The sequence below is a fragment of the Molothrus ater genome, chromosome 3 (assembly GCF_012460135.2).
Source record: "Molothrus ater isolate BHLD 08-10-18 breed brown headed cowbird chromosome 3, BPBGC_Mater_1.1, whole genome shotgun sequence".
Taxonomy (NCBI): Eukaryota; Metazoa; Chordata; class Aves; order Passeriformes; family Icteridae; genus Molothrus; species Molothrus ater.
Window position 1 is genome coordinate 2,004,322 of NC_050480.2, and position 15,884 is coordinate 2,020,205.

The 15,884-nt window shown below is 43.7% G+C and overlaps 1 protein-coding gene across 3 annotated transcripts; it reads left to right on the forward strand.

The window, feature by feature from the left end:
• Positions 1-710: 710 nt before the first annotated feature.
• On the forward strand, positions 711-9,492 carry FAM161A (FAM161 centrosomal protein A). Of its 3 annotated transcripts, XM_036381028.1 has the most exons (7): positions 711-830; positions 1,942-2,189; positions 2,633-3,808; positions 4,251-4,418; positions 6,404-6,503; positions 6,930-7,081; positions 7,632-9,492. In XM_036381028.1, the coding sequence occupies exons 1-7, from the start codon at positions 711-713 to the stop codon at positions 8,410-8,412; spliced, it is 2,745 nt and encodes a 914-aa protein (XP_036236921.1). In that variant the 3' UTR covers positions 8,413-9,492. The 3 variants fall into 3 exon arrangements, with proteins under 3 accessions (XP_036236921.1, XP_036236922.1, XP_036236923.1); XM_036381029.1 differs by lacking the exon at positions 4,251-4,418; XM_036381030.1 differs by lacking the exon at positions 711-830 and having other exon boundaries at positions 2,070-2,189; positions 2,689-3,808.
• The last annotated feature ends 6,392 nt before the right edge of the window (positions 9,493-15,884 follow it).

Genomic DNA, 15,884 nt, shown 5'->3' on the forward strand with positions numbered 1-15,884 from the left:
AGGGCAGAATGTTCCTGGTTTAGGATAGAGTATTCCTGCTTCTCCTGGTTTAGGATAGAATATCCCTAGGATAGAATGCTCCTGCTTCTCCTGGTTTAGGGTAGAATATGCTAGGACAGAATATTCCTGTTTATCCTGGTTTAGGAGAGAATATTCCTAGGATAGAATTCTCCTGCTTCTCCTGGTTTAGGGTAGAATATTCCTAGGACAAAATGCTCCTGCTTCTCCTGGTTTAGGATAGAGTATTCCTAGGAGAGAATGCTCCTGCTTCTCCTGGTTTAGGATAGAGTATTCCTAGGAGAGAATGCTCCTGCTTCTCCTGGTTTAGGATAGAGTATTCCTAGGAGAGAATGCTCCTGCTTCTCCTGGTTTAGGGTAGAATATTCCTAGGACAGAATGCTTCTGCTTCTCCTGGTTTAGCCTTACCCTGATATTGCTTACCTGAAGCACAAACACCAAGACGTAAAAAGCCTCTTTAATAACTCGAGGGCGCAAAACCCGCGGGCTCTGCAGCGAGAATTGGGTGTTCCCACTAAAATCCTGCGAGAAGTCGCCTAAAGCTCCGCCACACGGGCAGCGGCGGCGAGCGGAGCCCAGCCCAGCCCGGCGCAGCCCAGCGCAGCGCAGCGGCGCTCGGTGCGGGCGTTAACGCGCCCCGCCCGGGCCCGGGGCCGCCCCCGCGGGGCGGAGCGCACGGAGCCGCTGCCGGCATGGAGGACGCGCACCGGGCCGCCCGCCTGGCCGCCTCCTGCCTCCGCACGCCGCTCGACCCGCGCACACGGGCGCCCGCCGCGCTCTACGAGCGGGGACCGCCGCCCGCCGCCGCGCAGGTACCGCGGGTTCCCCCGATCCTGCTCTGCACAGGGGGCTCGGCGCTGCCCCGGCACCGCGCGGGGCTCCCGGCACAGGGGACACGCGGGCGCAGACAGACAGACAGACAGACAGACACAGGCGGGGGATACCTGGCAGATGGCCCGGGCACCGCAGCACCGATCCCTTAATGCGCTTGCGGAGCAGATGGAGGCACTGCCTGCCCTGCCCGGGAAGGGCTGGGGCCGCTCCGCGGGGCGAGGAAACAAACGGGGTTGGTACACGCCGGTTCCGGGAGCTGCACGGTGCTGGATGCCAACGCTTCAGGATTTTTGCAGTGAAAACCTGACAAAACATAAAAAAGAATTTTTTTTTCGGTGGTTTTTTGCTTGTTTGGTTGGTTTTTTTAATTATTATTTGTTTGTTTTTGTTGGAATGTCAGAGCTTATTAAAATACCCCTGTGTGGAAAAGTAATATTCTAATTTTATTTATAAAGAAACTGGCCCATGATTTTTTTTTTTTTTTTGCTTAGAGCAAAATGAAGCTTTTGTCATGCTGACCAACCTGGCTTTAATAACTTCTCTGACTCGTGCAAGCTTTAAAAATGCTTAAAGAATATTAACTGCACACAGCTGCAAGCTGACAAACAGTATTGGAAATATAAGCTGTGCAGAATCCCTGTCATTTCACAATAAGTTATGGAAATGGCATAAATATTTATGCACCACATCTCTAATGACTCATTTTTAGAGTGGTTATGGAACTAGGAGAAGGTTCTGTTTGCTTGTAAATAAAGGCATTTTTTAGAGCTGCATAGTAATCAAGGAAAAATTACACTTTACAAAGTAGTTAATTTTTTTCTTTTGGTAAGCCCTTTTGATCATATTTCCTGTTATAAACATATTGATTACAGGGCAGACTTGGGAATTTTTACAGGCTTTAAATAGGACCCTTAGGATAAAAATTAATATGCAATAAGATTATTCCATGTACTTCTACATTAACATTTGTATACAAGTGTCTCTATTTGTGTTTCTTTACCATTCCTTAGACTAAATTAGGAGAAAGCAATATTAAGAACCTTGTTCCCCTTGCTTCCAGCAGAAAAAATTTAAAAACATCTCTTCTAGGATGGCTTCAACTTAGATTCAAATACCAAGAGAGAGCAGGCCTCCCCTCCAAAGAGAGACTGTGACAAGTGGATAGACTTTTCCAAAATGTACAATTCAAATCAAGAGTATTACTTGAAGCTGGAAGAGTTGAAGAATGCCCACATGGAGACCATGGCAAAACTGGAAAGTATGTATCAGAACAAGCTGTATTTAAAAGGAGTACAAGCCCTGGATAAGAGAAATGACACCTCTCCAAAGTGCAGTAGGTAAGTTTGGGGGCACTTTTTAGCTGAAGAGTCCCAAATGCTTTGCAGGCAGCTGTAAAACCTTTGCTGGGTGTTTTTCTGGGTTGGAAAGTGTTCCACTCCCCACCTCTCATAACCAGGTAATCAGAGAAAAGTCAGTTTGGGTGACAGAAATGCTCATTACCTTGCTCATGGTCTGTGAGATTTAGAGGTGGGTGTGCAGCAGGGATCGGGCAGCACATTTAGGAAAGCACGGGGCCTTTCCCAAGTGTCAGGAAGTGCTGACTTGGTGATCAGCACTAGAACCAGGATCTGCCTTGAGTGCTGCTCTTTTCCCTTCTCTCCCCCTCAGGCACTCGTTTTTGTTTCTAGTGATGATTCCTTAGAGTGGAATTCACCAGCTTTGCATCAGTGTTGGACTGGCTCAAACCAAGGTTTTTTTTTTTCCCCCCTTTATTTTCAAGGCCAACTTGGGACAAGAGTTCCTATCAGCCTCTTAACCTGCACAAATCCTTTTCAGACTCAGACTTGAGCGATCCCTTGGGCTCAAGCACATCGGACGTGTCTGCTGAAGAATTAGTGTTTGAAGAGAACGCCAGCGAAGCTGGATCATCCTCATTTGCTAAACAGCAGATTGAAAAAATGTGGGATGGGTTCTGCCTGGAAGACTACATGTCCCATGCCAAGCACAGCCTGCCCAGCTCATCAGCCTGCAGGAAAGTGCACAAGAAAGAGAAAGCGTGGTCCCCCAGAGTCACCGTGCCCAAGCCCTTCCAGATGACCATCAGAGAAGCTCAGAAGAAAGAGCAGAACGTCAAATCCAAGTCACAGATTGAGCTGGAAAATCACCTGCTGAAGAAGCAGCTGGAGGAGGAAGCAGAGTGTCAGAAGAAGTTCCGAGCCAATCCCGTGCCCGCCGCCGTCTTCCTGCCGCTGTACCAGGACATCGTGCAGCGCAACGAGGAGCGCAGGAGGTCGGTGAGGGAGAGGAGCAGGCTCCAGCTCCTGGCTACACAAAAGCCCTTCAAGTTCATTGAGCGAGAGAGGCAAAGGCACGAAGCCAGGAAAATGCAGTTAAAAGACCTTTCCCCACCTGAAAATAAAATCAAAGCGTTCAGAGCGAAACCGGTCCCCAAATGTGTTTATAGTGCAGATTTCCGTGACAAGGTAAAGGAGGAGGAGCTCTGCAGGGAAATCAGGATCAGGATGAGAGCTGAGGAGCTGCTACGAAATTCGTCTGTACCCAACAGCAGACTGGCCTTAAAAGAGACCAACAAAAAGAAGAAACACAGGAGCACTGAACCAAAGCAAATGGAACACAAGCTCAAGATCAAATCGAGCATCCCCGATTTTGAACTCCTACATGAGAAATTCCAGAAACGCCTCCTGCAACAAAAAAAAGTGAAACCCCTCACAGTCTGTGAGCCTTTTGACCTTTGTACTTCATACATTCCCTCAAAAAAGGACAAGATCTTGAAGGACATGCAAGAGGATGAGGAGAAATTGAAGGAAACACGGTGGCCGTTTGCGTCGCCGAGACGGAAGCCTCAGTCAGGGGCAAAGCCACAGCTCCTGGGAGAGGGAAAATCCAAACCTCCCAAAACCACAGAATCCACCCAACGACGGCTGCAAGCCCTGAGGTGACTGCTTGGAGATGCTCTACTTCATATAAGTTTGAAAAGTAGACCTTTTTTTTATTAGTAGTATATATTTGATTTTTTTTTGTGTGTTATTTTCGGTATTTCTACATATGTAGTTAATTGTTCCGTACAGTGAATATAGGATTTAATTTGTTAACATAAGAGCTTATAAATCTTAAAATATTTAAATATAGGACTTAATTAGTATTTATTATTGTTAAAGGAACACTAGTCATTTTTGTCAGCATGTCCATAAGAAGACAAATGCCACTGGTTTCCCAGGACATCCTGAATCCCTTGAAATGGCACATACATTGTGTCCTCTCATAGCAACCCTGTTTTCACCCTGTTGTTCTCTTTGGAATCACCTTTGCCAAAGCTTCCTTTGAAGCCTTGCTCTAGGTTTAAACTGAATTCAGCCTTAGTTTATTTTCCCCACCAGGAATTCCCTTGAGGAAAAGAGAAAGCTGGAAGAACAACAAAAAAGGAACAGAAACAAGCAGAAACAAAGAACGAAAAAATTCCAGAAAATTGTGATGGCTCGGGCTGAGGCCAATGACCCCCATCAGAGCCTAGCTCAGATGTCAAAACCCAGATTAAAAACATTCAGGTATTTTGTTGCATTCATCTGAATCCCAAACACCTCATTCAACAGTGAGAAGGAGAGGTTTGGGATTGCACTGTATGTTAAACATACAATGTGTAAAAAAAATAGCATGGTCTAAGTTTAGATACTTACATGGCATAAATTAAACATGGTGCAAGCAGCTGATTAAAAAGTGGCCAAATTAACATTTCAACTGGGAAATTGATGCCAACCTATACTGAACTCAGAGTATAGAAATATAGAGCATATAGAAATATATATGTAATATATATAAGTACATTAGATTATTATAGACTCAGTAACAGGAGAGTCCTGTGTTTTCTCCATTGATGTATCAGCTAAAGAGGAAAAGGTTGTAAAAATCAGAAGGAAAGGGGACAGTGTGGATACAGAATATCCTTGCAGAGCTGGTGTTGGTACAACTTGGGTGCAGCAGCGAACGTTTCACAATTCACTTCTTTGTCCCAGCAGGTCCCCACTGAAGAGAGAAATAAAAGCGGGAATATTTTAACTTCCCAGTGTAACAGCAGTGAGTGAGGAAGCTGCTGGTGCTCAGGAGGAATGGGATCCCAGGTTCCCTGGAGTAGAGATGCAGTGCACAGACTCTTTGTGCATGACACAGAGAAGAACACGAGGGCCTTCCTGGAGTGCTGTAAGCTGCCACTCCAGATGGCTCCAGCTCTGACACAGCTCTAACCCCATGACTGCTGCTTGGCCTCGTGTTTGGGGCTAATTTAACCCTTTCTGCTTTTCTAATCCTAAGAAAAATAAATCCTGTCTGAACAAGTCTTTAGTGAGGTTTGTGATCTGGCCTGGCACGGTGGTACTGCTGCAGTATTGTCAATTTAAGGTGCTGTTATGTGGGGATGCTGAGAGGCACTGACTGCTCTGCCCCTGTTGCTTCATGCCTGGGCAGGATTCTGGGGCAGCAAGCACAAATCCCAATTTCCAGTAAGCTGGCACACTGTTAATAACAGGAGCTATATAATCTGAGTGTCCTCATGATCTGCTGACGCTGGGACAGGGAGTTAAGAGGCACAGTGGGTGATTGTAGATGTGGTTTGGGTTTGTTCAACAGCAAATTTCACACTCCGGTGTTCAGCTTAATCAGATGTCAGGAGAGTAAAATGCTGGGTGTAAAATGCTGCTGTTGCAAAGCAAGATCACTCCCTGGTGCAGGTGTTGAACTTGATAACACTGATTGCAGCCCAGCTGGAATGACACTGTCTGTCAGAGGCAGACAGACAGACATTCAGAGCGAGGAATGGAAGTTCACTTCCCAGCATGGTGAGGAGTTCAGAGATGCTCAGAGGGAGAGGCTGGAGGGAGCAGAGGTGTAAAGGGCCCCCCTTGATCTCATGCTTGCCCTGAAGTGCCTGACCTGCAATGGCAGATGTGCCCGGGTCAGAGGCACTGTCCCATTCTGAGGAAGGGTTACAGCCCATTCCTCCTGGATTATCCAGTGCTCCCTGTGATCCTAGAGATCATTTCAGTTAGGAATCAACAGTTTCATTCTCCTGCTGTATTCACTGGGCCCTTGACAAACCAGGTCAGGTAAAAGGTGTTCCATGATCCAGGACGTGGCCACCTCTCTTGGGTGACCAGCTGCTAAAGTAGCAAGATTCTCACCTTCAGATTTGAAAAGTACTGATCTTTATTTAATGCTCTTAATTTCCTGTGGTGTATTCTGTTTAATTTTGCTTACAACAACGGGAAGATCTGTATGAAATCAGCATGTAAAAAACCCTAAATATCCAAATTTTTTTTTACCAAACAAGAATCCAAACTCAGCCTCTGTTTAAGTGCAGCAGTCAGGACCTGCCTCTGCTTAGTCAAAGTGACTCCTTCAGAGATGAATTGTTCAGTACCTCTAATACATCTTGAAGTATGACAACATTTAATTTGTTATGAGCAATTTAACTGCTGTAGAAAATGACTCCTTGTACTATAAATTAATAATGATTTCTCTTGTGCTCTGCTCCCCTTAGGAACAACGAGAAGCAGAGAAGGCAGGAATATTTGCAAGAATTGCAAGAAATGGAAGAAAGAGTAAAACAAATGCCATTGCTTTTTGAAAGAGTCACTCAGGTTGCCTTGTTTCTCAACTACTAATTAATCTTGACTGTTACTGATTAAGACATTTGTGGTCTGACATTTTTAGCAGATACTTCAAAAGCACTTTTCAGGGCAGTGTTTCTCCAGTTCAATCTCTGTTGCCCCATCTCCCTGTAAATATCAGTCATTTTTGAGATGTGCTTGCACAGGGAACTGAGAACTGTGTCTGGTTCAGTTCCAGCATGAGTAACCCTGACCACCACACCAAGCATTGCTGGTACAGAAAAGTAAAATCTGGGATAAAATTTTCAAGTATTGTTTTGCCATTCTTACCTGCAGGGAATAATCATTTCCACTTGTCAGCAGCAATTAATGAATCAGAGGATTGATTTAATAAAAGTATCAAAAGCCAGGCATTTAATGCATTAGATAACATTTAACATTGTGGTTTTTCTACAGAAAAATGCCAGAATAGCTGCAGAAAAGTATTATTCTAACAGACTGAGAGCACTGGGGGTCTGCCCGGAGTTTGTTTCAAAGAAAGGAAGAGCAGCCAAATCTCTGCATTTCTCTCCTGCTGGAGATTTCACCTCCATGGCTGGCAGAGCAAGGTACAGATGACTGAAGGCTTTTTCTTTTTACCCACTATGTATCTAATAATTAGAACATTTTCCATGGGTAGATTTCGGGGTTTTTTAATGATTTTCTGTATTTTCCAGGGAACTATTTGACTATGTGGTATGTTAGCATTAGTATGTATTTTTGATTGGTTTTCCTGAATTAAATATTATTTCATACAACAGAGGAGAGCTGCTTAACCAAACTGGTTATGTTATGTAATGCATTTCAAAGGAAAAAGAAGAAAAACATTCCTTGTTTGTTCCTTTCATCCAAAATTCTGGCAGCTTGCTGTAAGTCACTACCTTTAAATTTTAAAATTTTAAAGTGAACCTTATTAAAAATAGTTTTTAGCATCTGTAGGGTGTTATGATTTAAAAGGAAGCAGAAATTAAAAAAAAAAAGGAATATATAAGTAATACTATTTAATTACTTCCTAGCATAAAAAGAGACTCTTGTGTGCCCCCTTCTCTTTTCCTTCCCCAGTTTCACCTCAGCCAGGACTACCAGGCATAAAACCCCACATGCAATTTGTCTTTTCAGAATCACCAAGGTTAAAGCGAAAAAAATTCAATTCTTGGAGGAAGCAGCTGCTGACAGTCCCCAGCCTGAGCAGTCCTGGGAGGAGGAGGAGGAAGAGAAGGGAAAAGGTGTCAAAACCTCCACCCCAGATGAGCAGTGCAGTGACCTGGAGGATGGGGGTGTCCTTGAGCCTGAATCCAGCCAGCACAGTGACCAGGGGGAGGAGGAGGAGGAGGAGGAAGGCAAGGCAGATCCATCGCTTGGTCATTCCCAGGAGGAAGAGGAGGAGGAAGAAGCAAAAGCAGGCCCATCTCTGGACCATTCCCAGGAGGAAGAGGAGGAGGAAGAAGCAAAAGCAGGCCCATCTCTGGACCATTCCCAGGAGGAAGAAGAGGAAGAGGAAGCAAAAGCAGGCCCATCTCTGGGCCATTCCCAGGAGGAAGAGGAAGAGGAAGCCAAGGCAGGTCCATCTCTGGACCATTCCCAGGAGGAAGAGGAAGAGGAAGCAAAAGCAGGCCCATCTCTGGGCCATTCCCAGGAGGAAGAGGAAGAGGAAGCAAAAGCAGGCCCATCCCGTGGCCATTCCCAGGAGGAGGAGGAAGAGGAAGCCAAGGCAGGCCCATCCTGTGGCCATTCCCAGGAGGAGGAGGAAGAGGAGGATGAGTCCAGACCCAGGTCTGATAAGTCCCATGAAGAGGAAGCTCAGTCTGACGCTGAGGCTGAGGGTGCTTTCCAGTATGAGGATGAAGAGTATGAGAGTGATGATTCTGAGGAGCAGGCCAGTGATGAGGCAGGGCACTGAGGAAGGGCTGGGGCTCAGGAGCCTCTCACACTGCTGGCTGTGCTTTTTGAAGCACAATATTTCTGTATTTACAATATTGCTTCCTCTAGAAACCATCCCCTCCTGTCCATGGTTATCACACCAAGCAGGTTATGCTCTCTTTTCCTTTGAGGAAGAAATCATTACATCATTACCTTTTACAGCTGCTCCAGATGAAGAGAATAACAAAAGAATTCAAATTCTTGAAGCAAATGTTTAAAGCCACCCCTGCTTTGGAATGAATTCTGGTCTCATGTAGAATCCTCAGTGGCAGCAAGCAAAACATTTGCCTGGGTTTGGCAGATAACAGGCACTCTAAAGATCAAGGTATATTATTAAAAATTGTATCAGACACCAGAGAAAAACTTGGTGCTTTGCTACACGTCCAAAATTCTGTGAATTTGTACCTTAGTTTAAGAGCCTGCCAGTGCAGGAATTCTGTTGTTTCCAGTAAGAAAGCTCAAGTTGCTCTTTTTCACCAAGAAAATAATTGACTTTCGTATTACTCTTCTTTGTTGCACTCTTCAGTGACATTGGGAACCTCTGTTCCCAAAGTGAGCTGCAGCCTCATTGTTTAATAATAAATTACACAATAATTTAATAATAAATCACAGGGTGCTGTGTAACTGCTGAGGCTCCAATCCAGCTCTTCCCAGGGGCTGGCAAAGGCAGGGCAGGTTTTGGAGCAGGAATTGCCATTTTATCCCTGGAAAAGGGGATTTTTTTACCTCAGGGAGCTCCAGTTGTATGAAGCTGTGCAAGGAAGTGCTTTAATAGCTCTTCTTTCACACTGGCTACTCAGGACTTCAGCTACTCCACAAAAAACTCTCCAGAAATGTTTGGGATTTGTTTTTTTCTTATATCAGTAGCACCTTCCCCTACTATTACTGACCTTCTTGCTAAAAAATCTGTCAGTATTTTGTCCTCCTTATTTTGTTACACACTTTCTCTGTGTTTGGGAGTTTTTTAAGCATTCTTTTATTTCTTTTTCAAGTGTGAACATAACTAATGTGAATTTGAAACTTTTTTATCACTTGAATAAAGTATCTGTGCAATTATTAATCTTGCTTCACAAGGAAGTTTGCTGTGGTTGTCAGTATTCTGTAACTGTGAGTTGTGCAATTACCAATCACAAATGATGGGACTTGTCCCTTTAGGAAATCAAATCCTTTTCTGAAAGAAGGCAGAGGAGCTCTAAATTATGTTATTTTTCTCAGGTTATTTGAAGTGATTTCAAAGGAAAAAAGTCAAATCTGTTTCTAAGATTTGACAGCACTCAGCTAAGTGTTCTAAAAGAACAAATATGTAATTATTGAAGTACTGACTAGGGATTAAAAATACCACTAAAATTCCTGTGAATGTACAGAAAGTAGCAAAGCCAACAATTTTTTAAGGTTTTAGAAGGGGTTGGGAACCTGTGTAAAATTTAGATTGAGTTTGTCACTGAACTTCTAAATATTTTAAATATAAATCTTAATAATAACAGATTTAATGAACACGATAAATAAGATATAACCAGGAAGAGTTAGGACAGATTTTGGAGGTTATGCCTCAGGCTTTTTTAGCATTTCTGGAAAAGAAAAACAGAATTGTGTGGACTAAGGAGATCCAAATGATGATGGTTTCCCAAGATTTCCAGGAAGCATTTCTCGGATATAAAGTGCTAGCAAAATATCTGAAAGAAACCAACCTTTCTGTAGGAAAAGAAAGATCCTCATGAATGGGTGAACAAACCTTGAGGTATTAAAGGACCCACTTATGGAAATCACTTGGAGCAGCAGAGTTTTCAGACAGGGAGGATAATGAGATTAAAGTCAAAAAAGCTGTTCAGAAAGTGCATTACAAACATAAAGGGATAAACATTCCAATAAGGAATTAAAAAGCAAAGAAAAATCAGAGATGACAGAATAGAAATGGAGACACACTGGTCAGGGTGAATTAAACCTCATGAAGCAAAGTACAGCAGTAAAAAATATTTTAAACAAAGAAGAGCCATGTGCGCCTGTCAGGAGATGAAAAATAGTCTGGCCTAAAAACCAAGTCATGATTTGACCTCTTTTTTTCCTTTTTTTCTTTTTGCAAGGAGGATGATTTAAATGTAGAGAATCCAGAATAACTAATAGGATGAGAGCACTGGAAAAACCCCCAAAACTGTAAAGAAAAAAACCCAGTAAGTTCAACAGGAAAATCAAAATCCAAAGGTGATGTGATAGAAGCATTTTAAGGCTCATTAGAGGAGAAATGCTGATGAGTTATGCTTTCAGGGAAGCCACCTAGCAGGAGGGAGAGGAATAGGAAAGTTTCTCACAGATTATTGAATATTCCATCTTTAATATTTTAATTAATGGCCACAGCACAAAAGTAGGAACATGTTCAAAAATTTGCAAAGAAAATGAGGAAGGTGTATCTGAAAAAAAGGATTTGAAATACCACGTGGGAAGAAGGGGGTAACTTTGCATGTGAACTTTAGCATGAAATAATTTTGAAGTGCAAGAATAGTGTTTCTGTATAATAATTATATTTGTATTCTGAACTAGGAAGCCAGAAGTTTGGGATATTGTGCTTTTTGAAGCACTTTCTGTATTTACAATATTGCTTCCTCTAGAAACCATCCCCTCCTGTCCATGGTTATCACACCAAGCAGGTTATGCTCTCTTTTCCTTTGAGGAAGACATCATTACATCATTACCTTTTACAGCTGCTCCAGATGAAGAGAATAACAAAAGAATTCAAATTCTTGAAGCAAATGTTTAAAGCCACCCCTGCTTTGGAATGAATTCTGGTCTCATGTAGAATCCTCAGTGACAGCAAGCAAAACATTTGCCTGAGTTTGGCAGATAACAGGCACTCTAAAGATCAAGGTATATTATTAAAAATTATTTCTAACAGTGTGTCTGCCCCATTGCCCACAAGCTGAAGTCAAACATGAGTTTTGTATGCAGAATACATTTGGTTTAGTCCATTATTACAAGATATGGCAGCTGCTGGCTTACAAACATTGAACAAAGGAAATCAGATAAATAAGATAAAAAGAGGTAAAATTTAAGAAAGTTTGGTATCTGTCCTCCTCATCCTTCAGTGGAATTATAGTTTTACTTCTCTTTTGGTAATTACTTGGCTTTAGGAAAACAAACGAGCAAACAAACAAACACCCTTGCATACTCCAGCAAAACTCCAAATTGCTTCTTTCTTCAATAGGAATTCCAGGAATTTGAGGAATGAACTAAGACTTACAAATAGTATCAGACAAATTCCTGTCTCTCCTGTCTGCTAAAATCACAGCAGAGCAATCAGGGGTCCCAGGGCCAAGGGGTGACAAAGAGAGTGACAGGGTGAAGGTCAGCGGTGACAGGGCCAGCAGGGTGTCCCCAGCCATGATCCGTGTCCCACGGAGCTGCAGCCCAGGATTAGCGCTGGGACAATCCCCACAGGTCCAGGGGCTGTGGCACAGAGGAGGCAGATGTTAACAGGCCAGAAATATTCTTATTTTCTGATCATTAACACCATGAGACCAGCTTGAATTGCGTGAGCACAAACACCTTGATAGCCAGTTGTCAACAGGACTGAAAATAAAAATATTTGCACCTGCACAGCTCCAAACTTGCTACTAATAGCCAGGGCTCAGTGCCATAAGCAGATTACACAACAGTTAGGCAGGTTACAAAAAGAAGGTTAGTGAGATTAGGCAGGTTGCTGATTAACTGTAGCAACCAGGCTACCAACACAGGCAGGAAATTCTGCTTGCCAGGATAATGAGCTGCTCCAAACCACGTTATTCAGATGATTTCAGACACAGCTTTCCACACTTGTAGCTGTACCTGCTTCTCAGGGTAACTTGCTGTGCTTTGCAATGTGTCTTCTGTGCCATCCCACATTTTTCTAGTTGGGTGAAAGACACACAAAGTACGTTTGTAATAAGTAGTAAAGTAAGAATCAAAAATCAACTTTTGGTGTGTGATATTCTGATTAAGCTCTGCTCTGGGGAGCTCCATCCTGTGACACCTTTATCCCCAAGGGGCTGGAATTGCCAAGGGCACCATCCCAGCTTAGATAAAATGAGATAAATCTACTCCAGCAATGAGCTCTCACATCAGCCACACAAACAGCTGAGTGTGAGGCAGCAGCACTAGAAAAGGACCAGTCTGGGGTCCTGTTTACAGCTCTCAGGATCTGACCTGTTAGAGATTGGGGTTTTTTAATCAATCCATTCCCCTTAACCCCAGACCAGAATTGTGACCTGCAAACTGCCATCCCTGGGGAACATGGAAGCTTTGGGATATCTTTGAGTTTTCTAAGCAAAAATGAGACTGCAGCCATTGCTCCGCAGAATTGCAGCCCAAAGTGCTGCAGTTCATCTGTCTGACACACAGGGGCTGCTCATGGTGCCACTGCAAAATCTCCACTCCTAACACACACCTACCCACGGGTTCATAAAATCTGAGATACTGCAGAGCTGTGAGGCTTCCCAGGGCACTGAGAGCTCCTGTATCCCTTGCTTGTTAAGCAGACTCACGGTTTATCCCTGGGTGAAGCCTTCCTTCTCCTGGTGCTCTATAAATGCTGATTGAATTCAGGCCCAGCAGGCTGAGGCTGAGCTGAACTCTGCTGGTGGAGCTGCCTGGGTACCTGTGTGCCTGCTCCAGCTTGTTCCTGACCCTGAGGACTGGCACAGAGCCCCTCCTGTTCCCACAGCTCCCTCTCCTCCCTTCCCACTGAAAGGCAGCTCAGTGTTGCCCAGAAAAAGCCCTGAGTTTCCAACCAGCCACAAAACTCCTGGGTAATATTCAACATTGTGTGAAGGGCAACTGGGAAAAAGCTGTTCAGGTTTATGCAACAGTCAATTCTCTCTCAGACACCTCACAGGCAGCAGCGCACCCAGCTCAGCTCTCTGCCCTCCCACCCTCACACAGAGCCAGCAATTCCAAATTGTGGAAAATCCCATTTGAGGGCACCCAGCTGAACTCTGCACTGCTTACCTGTGACTGCACTCGATTTAACCCTAAATGAAAATAAAATTCACCCTGGAGGATGGTTCTGTGGAATAGAACTCTTCTTTTTGGGTCAGAGTTGCCACATCCCAAAAGAATTTCCATTCCCTGCTGCTGTTGGCAGCCAAAGGGGCAGGGAAACCACGAGGGGAACATCCAGGACCTTGCAGCACTCTCCCTGCTTTCCACCACCTTCTCACAAGTCTTGTGTCTTGACAAAGAAAGCTCTACAAAGTCTGCAAAACGCTTTGAACTCCTCAGGCAAAAGAAATTCTGGAAGGGCTAAATATTAGGATAGAAGAGCCAAGTCTGTAGGCTGAGATGCCTGAAGGTTTCTCAGATCAGAGCACAAAATTATCCAAAGAAGCTGCATTCCCAATTTGTCCACTTACACAAATCATTTTGCAATAACCAGCTGGTTTCCATGATGGGGTTAGATTTGGGGATTTTCCTTTAAATACCAGTTTTATCAAAACCTCAGTAAAACACATTGTCTAAACAATAGCACAGAGATGCTGAAAATCTGCTTCCCTTTCATTTGTGAGTTGTGCTCCATCCTTGCTCACTGCCCCTTTCATACATCACCCACTCACCACAAGCCTCCAGGTCTGCTCTTTCCTTCAGGCAGCATCCTGCAAAATCATGGAAAAGATCATAGCCTGATAAATTATTTGTAATTTGTCCATAGATGGCTGTGGATACATAAATGAGAGCAAAGGGCTGAGGCAGAAGAACATCTTGATAAAGTACCTGTGAATTGTTTTCATCTTTTACCAATATCTGGTTTCAAAGAACTGTTTGAAATGAATTAAAAGTTTGTTTCAGGTGACAGGGAGCAGTCGTCTCCTCTCTCCTGGCTACTTACTGTTGAACAGGGTCCAAGGTTTGTAAAGTCCAGACCTAAAAGTCCTTCTGAGCATCCAGTAACTCTACTGAGCTGGCTGAAGTAGTAGAAATAATCTCAGAAAAACACTGCAGAGCACAAGAGAAGCTCTTGCCAGCCATTTTGGTGAGGATCAGGGCATGCAGAAGGGGAGGGAAGATCAGATGACTGCTAATGAAGATGGGGAAGCAAATAATGAGAGGAGCTGCTCATTTGTCTCAGTGAGAACACACAAGCACAGCCCAAGTGTGTGTTTCTTATTTTCTGTTTCATGTACATAAATCAGCTCTCAAATGCACCCAGGCATCTGACAATCATTTCCCCCAGACTTCTGTTTTAAGCCTAGCACACATTTTTTGTGGTTATTTTGGAACTATGACAGTCTTTCAGGGTTTTTATTTGTTTGGGTTATGGCTTTTTGGAGGGAGTGAGTGGGGGATTGTGTAAGGGTTTGGGGGTTTTTTTTAGAACTTCCTGCAGCATAATCTCTTTGGACTCTGTATCCCAGACAGAGAATTTGCTGCAGAACATCTACTTATATCCCAGTCACACAAAGAACAATCACAACAAGAAGTATTGTGCTCTCTGCTATAAACACTGCTAGAACAAAATAGTAAGATTAAGGGGAAAATAGTTAAAAATAGAAGTCTTTTCTTTCCAAAGGAAATAACATGATTTTCACCCCAGCCTCTCTTGTCATCGTTACAACAATGGTTCATTTTAGGCCATATCTGACTGCACTTGGAATCAGGAAACCCTGGCACAAATGTGCTACAGCAGCTTGTGCTTTGTTTGCACTGAATGCCTGGGCCAGCACTGCAGGTTTCAAGTGACTTGCTAGAGGTTAACAGAGCAGTTCCAGGGTTAACATTTTCCTGGAGCACAATTCCAACCATACCCCAGAGCTCCAGAGCACTGCAAACTCTGCAGTCAGCAAAGTGAGGGTGACTTGTTGCAGCTTCTCAGCTCTCTGGATAAACTTGGCCATTTTGCACTGGGGCAGGTGCTCAGTGACCAGGCCTGCTGATCAGGCCTGGGTTATGGCTTCATAAAGGAGGGATGTGTGGCAGGAAAGCACTGAACAGCCATTTCCAAGCATTTATTCCCAGGGAGATCCCTACCATTGCCTTTGCAGGAATTATCACTCAGTTCTCAGGATCTGGCCTGTTAGAGATTGGGGGTTTTTTCCTCTATCCATTCCCTTAGCCCCAGACCAGGATTGTGACCTGCAAACTGCCATCCCTGGAGAACATGGAAACATTGGGATATCTTAGCTGCATCCCCAGAATTCATCTTCACTGCCACACCAATACAGTGCTTCTCTTCACACCACAACAAACACAAAATTCATGTTGAGGCTGCTTGCTTCTTTCCTAACTAATATGATCCTTTGATATTCCTGCTATTTTTCCCAGGAAAAAGGCAAAAAGCCATTTCAGGCTGTTTTCAATATCAACAGACAGTAAGGGAATGTCTCTACTCTGCAGTATTAGTGGTGCAAAATCTGCCCTGTCTTCCCATTCCATCTTTTCCAGTCCAGGAAACAAACAACAAGTCACCTTTCTTTAATATATTTCTAGAGT

What these genes read in the sequence shown, in the direction of transcription:
- FAM161A (XM_036381028.1), top strand. Translation starts at nt 711, where the DNA reads ATGGAGGACGCGCACCGGGCCGCCCGCCTGGCCGCCTCCTGCCTCCGC. An exon ending in CGCCGCCCGCCGCCGCGCAG is followed by an intron (nt 831 to 1,941) that starts GTACCGCGGGTT and finishes CATCTCTTCTAG; the next exon opens with GATGGCTTCAACTTAGATTC. An exon ending in ACCTCTCCAAAGTGCAGTAG is followed by an intron (nt 2,190 to 2,632) that starts GTAAGTTTGGGG and finishes TTTATTTTCAAG; the next exon opens with GCCAACTTGGGACAAGAGTT.